The sequence below is a fragment of the Rhineura floridana genome, chromosome 2, assembly GCF_030035675.1.
Source record: "Rhineura floridana isolate rRhiFlo1 chromosome 2, rRhiFlo1.hap2, whole genome shotgun sequence".
NCBI lineage: Eukaryota > Metazoa > Chordata > Lepidosauria > Squamata > Rhineuridae > Rhineura > Rhineura floridana.
Window position 1 is genome coordinate 45,018,388 of NC_084481.1, and position 13,140 is coordinate 45,031,527.

The following is a 13,140-nucleotide window of genomic DNA, read 5'->3' on the forward strand; positions in this document are numbered from 1 at the left end:
CATCCAATGGTATCTGAACATAGACAAAAACATGGTTCTTGATCTCAGGAACATCATGCAAAACTTGGTTATGAATTCAGAGATGTCCAAAGGCACAGCGAACACACAAACACACATTTCCTACCTTTTGGACCAAACACATGCAACCTTCCATTTTGTCTATTCTTCTGTTCCTGCAATAAAGTCAAAAGTAAGAACCAACCACAACACTGGCCATCTAATTTTGTCTTAAAATTCTTCACCATGATTTTTCCCACTAGTAAGGATTCCCATAAGTTGCAATAAAACGCCACAACACAGATACATGATATGACTCTTGAATAAGGTACATTCAGCTGATTAAAACTGAAGCTTATCAATAAAACTGTTAGATATCAATTTATTTTGAAGATATACAGCAAATTCCAAATAAGTATTTTACCTTCATTGAATCTGTCCTTCCTAAGCCATTATGCCTAGTGTAGATAAAATATTTTACGTATATAAGAAACAGTTTATTCAAGTAGAAATAATGCTTCAAAATAAACTTTTATCCTGGAATATACACATCATATTTGACATAATAGAGTATAAGAATTAATCACAACCAAAGCACCTTAGACTGTCCAGTAATTCTTAACCTTTGTTATAGTGCAGACCACCATACTACCTTATTTTGTTTCTGCAGGCCATTACATTTTGTATCTTATGGAGAGCACATGGGAGGCTGCTTGAATGATCTTCCACATGGCTGCTGCACCATTCAGCAGTAGCACTGCCCACAGACATTTGGAGTACGGCTCTCACACAGTATATTTACCACATGAAGCAACTACCAAAGAGTGTATGAATACCAGACAACACCTATCTGCTACCCAGACTTGCTTCCCATGTCACAGCTGAGTAGTATTATACCGTTTCTGGATTAGGGACACTGTAATACTTACCTGCACCTATAAGAATCGAAGTGACTTGAAGGGATAGTCAATGAAATGTTCTCCTATAACACAAATCTCTCTAGTGTTTTTCTTCCTACTGGACACATCTATCCTATATTATATATGGGGCTGGTACCATCCTTGGGAAATACTTGACTTTTACAATCTTCTAAGAATTTATAAGAATGGGCTGCTATCCCCATCCCATATGAGTTAAACCCTTGTGGCAGTCTTGAACAGAGAAATCGGCTAAGTTTCTCTAATTAATTGTTTCACCTATAAGCATCATTTTGTACCTGGGACTAGTTGAGAGATAAACATTTTGTATAAACGCACAGCAAGGCTCTTTCAAGCAATCTTCAGGAGCTGTGATGGCTAACTAGCCAAGAGTTACACACAGCTGCTGCAAGGGGAACAGGTGCAGCACTGGGGGACTGGAGAAGACCTACCCTGGGAGTGAGTATCTGAACATCTGGGTGCTTGTTTGCTCACTTCTCTGGGTTGCTGTCTCTTGAGACAGCTAAAGTCCCTGGTAAGTACTGTAAGGACTGCCCCCCCCGCCTGACCCTGACTCCAGAGAGAGGCTGCAGTCAATCTTGCAGCCTCTTGCATTAGCTCTTGGCTGGGTCAGGGGGCATAAAGGCATAGCTGCCCTTGAGCAGTGGGTCTGCTGCCAGTGGAGTCTCCACTGAAGGGACAACACCAAAGGGGATTTCCCTTGGATAGCCCCTTAGGAAGGGTGAGGGTGTTACACCTTCTATTTTTAAAAAAACAATCTAGAGTAGATTGGTAATGAAGAAGGCATATGGCACATGTGTAGTTCCTGCACCGGGTGAGGGCCTGGCAGTGAACTGAACGATAGGAGAAAGTTGCCAGATGCTTTCAGAGTGAGAGTCTGCAACTGGCAGAAGGCTGGCCCTCCCTGGGTGTGAGATGGGGGGGAGTAGGTGTGCCCCGTGTAAAAGATATTGAGAGGGTCTGACTGTTCCCAATTCTCTCAGAGGCCTACTGGGATAACTGGTTCAGGTAGGTTTTGTTGGTGGGCTCTTGTTAGACCCATATCAGGTGTTTAAGAGGAGTCTTAGTAAGGAGGAACATGGGCAATGCCATCCCAATTTCAGTGATAATGGGTAGAGGGAGGCATAGCCATGGGGAGGTGGTAAACTACTATAGCAGATGAGGGCAAGGTTATCTATGCCTTGTTCCTCGCTTCCACTCCTCTCATGGATGGGTTCTTCGTTGCTCATTTGCTGTGTCCACTAGCCTGTGTGTGTTGTTTAATGCCAGATCGGTACACAATAAGACCACACTCATCCATGAGTTGATTGTGGATGAAGGTTCCAATTTGGTGTGCATTACTGAGACCTGGGTTGGTGAGCTGGGAGGAGTTGATCTGACCCAGCTTTGCCCACCTGAATACTAGGTGCAAAACCAGCACAGGCTGCAAGGACTGGGGGGAGTAGTTGCTGTGGTCTACAGAACTTCCATCTCTGTCACCACTCTGATTCATCTCTTCCATCTCTGTCACCACTCTGATCAGCCAGGAAACCACTCTGTCTTGGAGCTGGCTGTGAGGGCCTGCACCTGGTGTCAGGCCAAGGAGATATTAACTAGGGTTGCTGCTGGTGTACCATCCACCCTGCTGCCCAGCAGCTTCTCTAACTGAGCTGGCAGAGGCCATCTCAGCTGTGGTATTGGAGGAGCCCAGAATGATAGTGCTGGGTGATTTCAATGTCCATGCTGAGGCTGCCACTAGCGTTCCTATTTGGGACTTCATGACCTCTATGATGACCATGGGGCCGTCTCAAGTTGTCACCAGCCCGACACATAGGGCAGGGCACATCTTCAACTTGGTTTTTGCTCCAGATGGAGGAAGGGGTGGTATGGAGATCAGGGGGGTGGGTGTTACCTCATTGTCATGGTCAGACCACTTCTTGAAGTTTAGACTTATGGCTCTGATCCTCCCCTGCAGGGGTGGTAGACAGATTAAGATGGTCCACCCCCGGAGGCTAATGGAATCCACAGGATTCCTGAATGCCCTGGGGGAGTTCCCAGTAGATAGAGCAGGTAACCCTGTTGAAGCCCTTGTCACACTATGGAACAATTCCAACACAGTAACAGACTGGGAAAAGGTCTCAACTTAAAAGGCTTGTTGAAAGAGGAAGGTCTTCAATAGGTGCCAAAAAGGTAACAGAGATGGCACCTGTCTAATATTTAAGGGTAGGGAGTTCCACATGGTAAGTGCTGCCACACTAAAGGTCCGTTTCCTATATTGTGCACAAAGGACCTCCTGATAAGATGATATCTGCAGGAGGTCCTCACCTGCAGAGCGCAGTGATCGACTGGGTATATAAAGGATAAGACTTTCAGGTATCCTGGTCTCAAGCTGTATAGGGTTTTGTACACCAAAACTAGAGCTTTGAACTTGGCCCAGTATCAAATGGGCAGCCAGTGCAATTCTTTCAGCAGCGGGGTGGCATGTTGGCGATACCCTGTCCCAGTGACCAGTCTCGCTGCTGCATTTTGCACAAGCTGCAGCTTCCAGACCAACCTCAAGGGCTGCTCCACATAGAGTGCATTACAGTAATCCAGCCTGGACGTTACCAGTGTGTGGACAACAGTGGTCAGGCTATCCCAGTCCAGAAATGGCCACAACGGTCTTACCAGCTAAAGCTGGCAAAAGGCACTCCTAGCCACTGAGGTCACCTGGGTCTCTAGCAACAAAGATGGATCCAGGAGCACCCCCAGACTACAGACCTGCTCTTTCAGAGGGAGTACAACCCCATCCAAAGCAGGCAAAATAAACTATATCGGATATAAACTATATCGGAAGGACAGGGAAGGACATATTGGTGGCGGAGTCGCTCTATACGTGAAAGAAGGCATTGAATCCAGCAAGCTCGAAACCCCAAAAGAGGCAGACTCCTCCACAGAATCGTTGTGGGTGGTGATACCGTGCCCCAGGAGGGACTTAATACTGGGAACGATCTATCGTCCCCCTGATCAAAATGCTCAGGGAGACCTTGAGATGAGATATGAAACTGAGGAAGCATCCAAACTAGGAAATGTGGTAGTAATGGGTGACTTCAACTACCCAGACATAGACTGGCTGCATATGTGTTCCAGTCATGACAAAGAAGCAAAGTTTCTAGATATTCTAAATGACTATTCCCTAGATCAGTTGGTCATGGAACCGACCAGAGGGATGGCAACCCTGGACTTAATCTTCAGTGGGGACCGGGACCTGGTGCGAGATGTAAGTGTTGTTGAACCGATTGGGAGCAGTGACCACAGTGCTATTAAATTAAACATACATGTAACTGGCCAATTGCCAAGAAAATCCAACACGGTCACATTTGACTTCAAAAGAGGAAACTTCACAAAAATGAGGGGATTGGTAAAAAGAAAGCTGAAAAACAAGTCCAGAGGGTCACATCACTCAAAAATGCTTGGAAGTTGTTTAAAAACACTATATTAGAAGCTCAACTGGAGTGCATACCGCAGATCAGAAAAGGTACCGCCAGGGCCAAGAAGATGCCAGCATGGTTAACGAGCAAAGTCAAGGAAGCTCTTAGAGGCAAAAAGTCTTCCTTCAGAAAATGGAAGTCTTGTCCAAAAGAAGAAAATAAAAAAGAACACAAACTCTGGCAAAAGAAATGCAAGAAGACAATAAGGGATGCTAAAAAAGAATTTGAGGAGCACATTGCTAAGAACATAAAAACCAACAACAAAAAATTCTATAAATACATTCAAAGCAGGAGACCATCTAGGGAGACAATTGGACCCTTGGATGATAAGGGAGTCAAAGGTGTACTAAAGAACGATAAGGAGATTGCAGAGAAGCTAAATGAATTCTTTGCATCTGTCTTCACAGTGGAAGATATAGGGCAGATCCCTGAACCTGAACTAACATTTGCAGGAAGGGATTCTGAGGAACTAAGACAAATAGTGGTAACGAGAGAGGAAGTTCTAAGCTTAATGGACAATACAAAAACTGACAAATCACCGGGCCCGGATGGCATCCACCCGAGAGTTCTCAAAGAACTCAAAGGTGAAATTGCTGATCTGCTAACTAAAATATGTAACTTGTCCCTCGGGTCCTCCTCCGTGCCTGAGGACTGGAAAGTGGCAAATGTAACGCCAATCTTCAAAAAGGGATCCAGAGGGGATCCCGGAAATTACAGGCCAGTTAGCTTAACTTCTGTCCCTGGAAAACTGGTAGAAAGTATGATTAAAGCTAGATTAACTAAGCACATAGAAGAACAAGCCTTGCTGAAGCAGAGCCAGCATGGCTTCTGCAAGGGAAAGTCCTGTCTCAGTAACCTATTAGAATTCTTTGAGAGTGTCAACAAGCATATAGATAGAGGTGATCCAGTGGACATAGTGTACTTAGACTTTCAAAAAGCGTTTGACAAGGTACCTCACCAAAGGCTTCTGAGGAAGCTTAGCAGTCATGGAATAAGAGGAGAGGTCCTCTTGTGGATAAGGAATTGGTTAAGAAGCAGAAAGCAGAGAGTAGGAATAAACGGACAGTTCTCCCAATGGAGGGCTGTAGAAAGTGGAGTCCCTCAAGGATCGGTATTGGGACCTGTACTTTTCAACTTGTTCATTAATGACCTAGAATTAGGAGTGAGCAGTGAAGTGGCCAAGTTTGCTGACGACACTAAATTGTTCAGGGTTGTTAAAACAAAAAGGGATTGCGAAGAGCTCCAAAACGATCTCTCCAAACTGAGTGAATGGGCGGAAAAATGGCAAATGCCATTCGATATAAACAAGTGTAAAATTATGCATATTGGAGCAAAAAATCTGAATTTCACATATACGCTCATGGGGTCTGAACTGGCGGTGACCGACCAGGAGAGAGACCTCGGGGTTGTGGTGGACAGCACGATGAAAATGTCGACCCAGTGTGCGGCAGCTGTGAAAAAGGCAAATTCCATGCTAGCAATAATTAGGAAAGGTATTGAAAATAAAACAGCCGATATCATAATGCCGTTGTATAAATCTATGGTGCGGCCGCATTTGGAATACTGTGTACAGTTCTGGTCGCCTCATCTCAGAAAGGATATTATAGAGTTGGAAAAGGTTCAGAAGAGGGCAACCAGAATGATCAAGGGGATGGAGCGACTCCCTTACGAGGAAAGGTTGCAGCATTTGGGGCTTTTTAGTTTAGAGAAAAGGCGGGTCAGAGGAGACATGATAGAAGTGTATAAAATTATGCATGGCATTGAGAAAGTGGATAGAGAAAAGTTCTTCTCCCTCTCTCATAATACTAGAACTCGTGGACATTCAAAGAAGCTGAATGTTGGAAGATTCAGGACAGACAAAAGGAAGTACTTCTTTACTCAGCGCATAGTTAAACTATGGAATTTGCTCCCACAAGATGCAGTAATGGCCACCAGCTTGGATGGCTTTAAAAGAAGATTAGACAAATTCATGGAGGACAGGGCTATCAATGGCTACTAGCCATGATGGCTGTGCTCTGCCACCCTAGTCAGAGGCAGCATGCTTCTGAAAACCAGTTGCCAGAAGCCTCAGGAGGGGAGAGTGTTCTTGCACTCGGGTCCTGCTTGCGGGCTTCCCCCAGGCACCTGGTAGGCCACTGTGAGAACAGGATGCTGGACTAGATGGGCCACTGGCCTGATCCAGCAGGCTCTTCTTATGTTCTTATGTTAAAATGCAAACACAATTTGGGTTGGTCTTTCACAGTCCAATCCACTTGCTGTGTAGCTTGCAAGAATTTGGTAACATGTGCTTCTGAGCACATGGTGAGTGGTGGCAACACCTGCCATCTCCAAAGATAGAGAATTATATTTTTGTATGTTTGTTGGTGTTCTTCTTATGTTGCTTCTTTCCTGTTTTACTAATGTTTCTACAGAGAATCTAAACTAGAAAATACTATTTCCCTCATTATTCATCCTAGACATCTATGTGAAATTTATTTTATTAATTTCAAAGCCTTTTTATTGGTCAATGTCGTATGATGGTGAAGACAGCCTTTTGTGTTTCAAATTGGAGATTATGTGAAGGGTGCTGGGAGTTGCTAGGAGACGCCCTGTTCCCCTCACAGACCTTCAGAGTGGCTGACTGTTAAAGCAGTCTGGTCACTGGAGCTCTCTCAGTGGAACAGGAGTCTTCTCTCAGCACCCTTCACAAACTACACTTTTCAGGATTCTCTGATGGAAGCCATGACTGTCTCAAGTGAAATCAAAGTCTGGTGTGGGTGGGGCCCCCTGATTAGGCAAGCTCAGCAGCTGTGAGTCTGGCTTTTAGAACTCTGACAGTTGGTTCTTACTGAGCATGCCTCACATTATCATAGGGTGCAAGCCAAAATTTCTTAAATTAATTAAAAATCAGCCAGGCATTTTTTAAACTTTTAAACTGCAGAAGATGAAGGTCAGAGTATGGGGCAAGGACAGGTACTCTGTGAAGACGGCTGATTTTTAATTAATTTCAACAGATTATGAGAACTCTGACAGAAAAAAGTCCAAAAGGGCTCTGGGTTTTTTTTCTCTCTTTTTATACTTTGAACTCTCAATTCTCTCTGACTGTTTTGTTTATCACCATGAAAATTGAGAGTGTTGTTAAGCAAGCGTTTCTGAGTTCAGGACCATAAGTTTTGTAAGGGTTTGTTTTGAAATGAGCTTACGGGAAGCATCAGAATGGCATGGGGGGTATTTTCAATTTAACATTGCAGAATGTGAAAAATCCACCTTGGCTATGGTATACAGCCACTCTTGTGGCTGTACAAAAACACAATTCTATTTTTGTTCATCTGCATTTCACCTGCTGCTGTATTCCTATCTCTGGAAGAGTAAAGATATTTTGGAAGAGGTTTAAGAGGAAGGAAGTTGGTTAAGCTAGCACTGCTGATAATGCTTGCTAATATGACAAGATTATGTTAGGAGGGCACTTGGTGAGATTATTTTTGTGGCTGTTGGAGAGACAGTAAGTATAGGGAGGGGATGGTAGATCTGAATCACCTTGCCCTCTACCCTCACCCCCTTTTTATCCACCAGCAAGCCTGTTTCTTTTTACCATCTGGCTAAGAATTCCAGTGAGTCTTCTACAAAAGTCAAGCCTTTAGCAAGCAAGGTTGATTTGTGGTTGATTGAATACCTGGGTTGAGTAGCCAGTTGGCTGACTGCCAGTCCCTACAGCCATAAAAGCAGAGCTGTAGATATTTCATTGCTCTCTGGTATTCTGAAGAGCTATGGTTGGTGGAGTGGTCTGGAAGAAGGCTGGAGCACAAGTGGTGAGAATTGCACTCCAAAGCTAAACAAACATGTAATCTAACTGGGCCTACCACGTGATGGTGAAGGCAGAAAAGAAAGCCCTGGGCTCCTTTGGAAGGGCAGGATATAAATTTAATAAATAAATATAAACTTCATTGAGTTGCTCTGCGTGGTCCAGAGACGTTACCCCAGATTTGGGGGGTGGACCCCTGGAACTCATGGTGATTAGCTGCAAGCTGTTTGCAAGACTCTTCAAAGACAATGTCACTTTTCTTTATAGTGATTTAGATGACTCTATCACAGCAAATGCAGTTAAGGTGGCCAATGCTATGTCTGGCCCAGAGTTATGGGATCATTTCTAGTTGATGCAGCCTGATGATGTAGACAGGATATCTATAGTAATATATCTGACCACATACCATCTGGACCCCTGCCCTTTCTGGCTGGTCAAAGCTAAGAGTTGGGTAGCTAGATGGGTCCAGGGTATTGTGAATGCATCATTGTGTGATGGGGTGATGCCAGCTGTCCTTAAAGAGACAGTGGTGTAGCTACTCCTTAAAAAGCACACTCTGCACCCGATGGTGTGTAATAACTACTGGCCAGTTATCAACACCTGTTTTTTGGGGGGGAAGTGATGGAGAGGATGGTGGCACAGCAACTTCAAGTGTTCCTGGATGACTCAGATTAATTGGAACAATCTAGGTTTAGACCTGGTTTCAAGACTCAATCAGCCTTAGCTGCCCTTTATCAAGAGAGGGATGGCAAAATGCAACCCTGCTGCTCTTACTCGTCCTCTCAGCAACTTTTCATACCGCTGACCAGGGTTTCCTAATGGACTGACTGTGTGGGATCAGTAGTTCCATTCCAACCTGTGCAGTTGAGTCCAGGAAGTAACATCGGAGGAGTGCTCTTTGATCCCACTGCACTTGTATTATGACGGTTCCATACGGAACCATTTTGTTCCCAATGTCGTCAAGCATCTATATGAAGTTGTGGGGAGTGGTCATTAAGAGTTTTGGAGCATAGTGCTATCAGTGTGCTAATGACACATAGGTTTATTTTTCCATAACATCTGAAACAGAAGAGGATGTGCAAGCCTCAGGGCAGTGGTGGATTGGAAGAGGACCAATAAACTGAATTTGAATCCAAGGAAGAGGAGGTCTCTGTGGGTAGGTGGTTCTCATGTCCATAAGATGGGCCAGCTGCCTGTTCTGGATGGGGTTTTCCTCTAAAGGTATATAGCTTGAGGGTACTCTGGGACACATATTTGTCATTAGAGGCAGAAGCGAGTGACCACTGTGGCTAGGAGTGCCTTTTACCAGCTTTATCTGTTATGCCAGGTATGACCACATCTGAACTGGGACAAATTTGCCACTGTACCCATACACTGTTAACCTTGAGACTAGATTACTGTAATGCATAATCCCTGGATTACACCTTGGACCTGTCCTTGGATTTGGTCCAGAAGTTCCAGCTAGTGCAGAATACAGTGGCTAGACTCCTGATGGGGGCAGACAGCCAACAGCATGTGACATCTCAGCTAAAACATCTGCACTAGCTGCCCATATGCTACCAGACCAGGTTAGAGTCCTGAATTTGGGTCCAGGATATCTTAAGGGCTGCCGGAGCCCTTATTTCCCAGCTCGATCACCTAGATCATCTGGAGGAGCACTGTTACTTGTCTCCTGTGATATAGAGGCCCAACTGGCCTCAACTAGAAGTTGGGCACTTTGTGCCACCAGTCCCACACTGTGGAATACTCTACCTGGAGAGATACAGCAGGCATCCTCACTTTTGACTTTCAGGCATCTCTTGAAGATCTTTTTATGCCCAAAGGCCCATGCAGCTGTTCAAAACTTTTTTTATTAGCCAATCATTTTAATGACTAATTTGTGCTATTTTAATGGTTATAGGTTTTATTGTATCCATATTGCTATACACTGCTCTGATATTTTATGAGATGGCAGTATAGATATACTTTTACAAATGAAATATAGGGAAAATGGGCTGCATCCAATATTAGTCCTACTCAGAGGAGACCTATTGAATTAATAGTGCCTGGCTATGGTCTGAAGGCACGAGGCCAGCACCCTGGTGAAGCTAAGCAGGGTCAGGTCTGGTCAGTGCCTGGAGGGAAAACCACCTGGCAACCATACGTAAGCCGCCCTGGGTTTCTATGATGAAAAAAAAAGGTGGGGTATAAATGTAATAAATAAATAAATAATAGTCATAACTAATGTAGAGCCATTAATTTAAATGGGTCTACTCTGAGTAGGGCTAGCTTTGGCGACAACCCACTATTTCTGGAGCTTCAAAGCCATTATATTGGGGGTCACAGATAGGGAATTCAAACCTGACCAAAAGTCAAGCGAGTTTTTTGCTCTAAAGTTTAGAATCGAAACCTTAATGGAAACGCAGTTTAAGAAATACTGACATGTAGATAATAAACAAGACTTCAGACAGTTCACTGATTAAGAGATGATCCAAATCATTTAAAAACCATTTATTTAAAGAATGTATAAACTACCCATCATTTGAAAACACTGTGGTGGTTTACAGTGTAAAGAAGAAAAAACCCCAATGCATCTGTAAAACCAACAGGAACAATATCCAGAAATGCTACCTTAAAAAAGCCTGGTTCAATAATGAAGTCTTAAGGAGACACCTAAAAGAAAAACTGTTGACGCCATCTAAATTTCCAGGGACAGTGTACTCCAAAGTGTGGGTACCACCATGCTAAATGCTATGCCACTGGTACTCATTAAATAAACTCCCAGGGCATGCAGCATCCACAAGACAGCCTCACTTGATGACCTAAGTGTTCAGGCAGGATGATAATGGAAAAGGCAGTCTCTCAGGCAAACAGGTCAGGGCTGTTTAGGGCTTTATATACCAACAGTACAACTTCAGTTTCAGAAGCCCAACTTTCAACTAGAAGTCGGGCATTTAATGTCACTGGTCTGATGTTGTGGAATACTCTTAAAGCAGAGATTCAGCAGACATCCTCACTGCCAACCTTCAGACTCCTCTTGGAAGATGTTTTTTATTACAAAAGTTATTTAAACATTTTAAGGATGAGCCATTCATTTTAATGATCATTTTGTACTTTTAATAGTATTTTTTTGTACTGTTGTCCACTGCCCTGATGTTTTATATGAGAGGTGGTCTATAAATATTTTAATAAATAAACTTGGTCTGGTAGCTAATTGGCAGACAGTGAGGACTCCTTAACAGCAGTGTCACATGCTGGGGGCAGATCACTCCTCATAGCAGTCTAGCCACTGCATTCCATACCAGCTACAGCTTCTGGACCAACGTTAAGGAGAGCCAACATACAGCACGTTGCAGCAATCCAACGTTGAGGTCACCAGTGATGGACCACTGTGGACAAGCTATCCCTATTCAAGAATGGTTGTAATCGGTGCACCAGCTGAAACTGGTAGAAGTGCTCTGAGTCACTGAGGCTACCTGGAACTCTAGTGACAAAGTTGGATCCACCATCACTCCCTAGGTACACACCTGATTTTTCAGGGGGAGTGCAACCCCCTCCAGAGCGGGCAACTGATCGTAACTACTTTTTCTTAAAGTAGTGTATGTGTTACAGCATTTGTATGTAATGTGCAATTAGGCCCTTCAGTTGCAATCATAAGCACAGTTCCACGTATGTAAGCTCCACTTAATCCATTGGACTTAATTCCAAGTAGACACAGTCAGAACAGGGCTGCTTGTGTCTTATGAAAGAAGCAAGGAAAAGAGACCAAAAGATCCCAGGATATACCCTGAAGGCAATGATGCCACTACCTTGCTGAACCTACATAGGTCTAGGTCTCATCAATACCTGTATATATGTATACTGCCTTGGCAGGATAGAAATGTAAGACTTTGTTTTCTTAAGATCACAAATTCACCAATGGCGAGGAACCATCTTCCTTTCCTTACCTTGACAAAGGCAAACGTGTTTCTAAGACAAATCCATCTAAAAAAAAAAGTTTGAGTATATTTTCTACGATGTACTCAAATTTGATCAGCATTTTTCCCATTTATAAATAAATTCACTAAGACAGAGTATAACATTAATCCTTAAAAGTCACATAATATTAAAAAAAAACCAGGCAAGTGAAGAAAACAATCATTATCAAATTATTAATAACTATTATCAAATTCATTCCTTCCAGTACTAAATTTGGGTGGTCTGGTCAGCTCTTCAGTGAAATAGGGCCACCCAAAAATAAGATGGTAATTTCTGCATACTTTGAGTTGTGTTCAACGTAGCGCTAAGGAAGTAGTTCTGTCAGCACAAAGATTTCTGCTTGTGCAACTGAACTCCCCCCACACTCCCTGTGCATCCCCTAAATTTGTTCTAGGGGGTTCCACATCCCTCCAGAGCAGATTTGAGAAGGGTGCAGGGCATGCACAGGGTGAGGAGGGGGAGCCCTTGTACTAGTGGTAATCATTGCACTGACGGGACAGGTTAGCTGAATACAGCCTTTGGGGGACAACCCAGGTATGCAGAAGTATATCTATTCTATTAAAGAACTTTAAAAAATTATCTTGCTAGGACCCATGCACAGTGGCTCCCAGGACCTCTGGAACAAAGAGGGCTGAAAGATTTTTTTATTTTGGAAAATGATGGTGATAGAGGGTGGTGGAGAAAATTGGCCTGCCTGCCTCAGCTTCTAACGTATACCTTGGAAATGGGCATTACGTTCCATGAGGTTAACATGTGTGCCATAAAAAACTCTTCCCTTCATTATACCTTTTCCTTTTCTCACTCTCTAGAAACAGCTTCAATTTTCTACAGAGCCATCTCAGAACCTGAGCCCTCTATTGCTACATAGCACAGCAAATTCAAACAGGTAGAGTGGGAATGAAAAGCAGTGTCCCTTTTTCTCTTTCTGAAACTTCCATCATCTCTACAAGACCCAAAGCAAGCTCCTGTTCCAGCCAGACTGGCACTCCTGTTAGACTAAGGATATACTGCAACATTT

The 13,140-nt window shown here is 43.7% G+C and overlaps 1 protein-coding gene across 2 annotated transcripts in view; it reads right to left on the minus strand.

Moving 5' to 3' along the window:
• ERICH2 (glutamate rich 2) overlaps positions 1 to 13,140 on the minus strand; it is a 60,414-nt gene that overhangs the window by 38,828 nt on the left and 8,446 nt on the right. For both annotated transcript variants that reach the window (XM_061612918.1, XM_061612919.1), the window contains 3 exons: positions 12,092 to 12,128; positions 422 to 455; positions 125 to 173 (listed from right to left, as the gene is read on the minus strand). In XM_061612918.1, the coding sequence (XP_061468902.1) occupies positions 125 to 173; positions 422 to 455; positions 12,092 to 12,128 (120 nt within the window). The remainder of the gene's footprint in view (positions 1 to 124; positions 174 to 421; positions 456 to 12,091; positions 12,129 to 13,140) is intronic.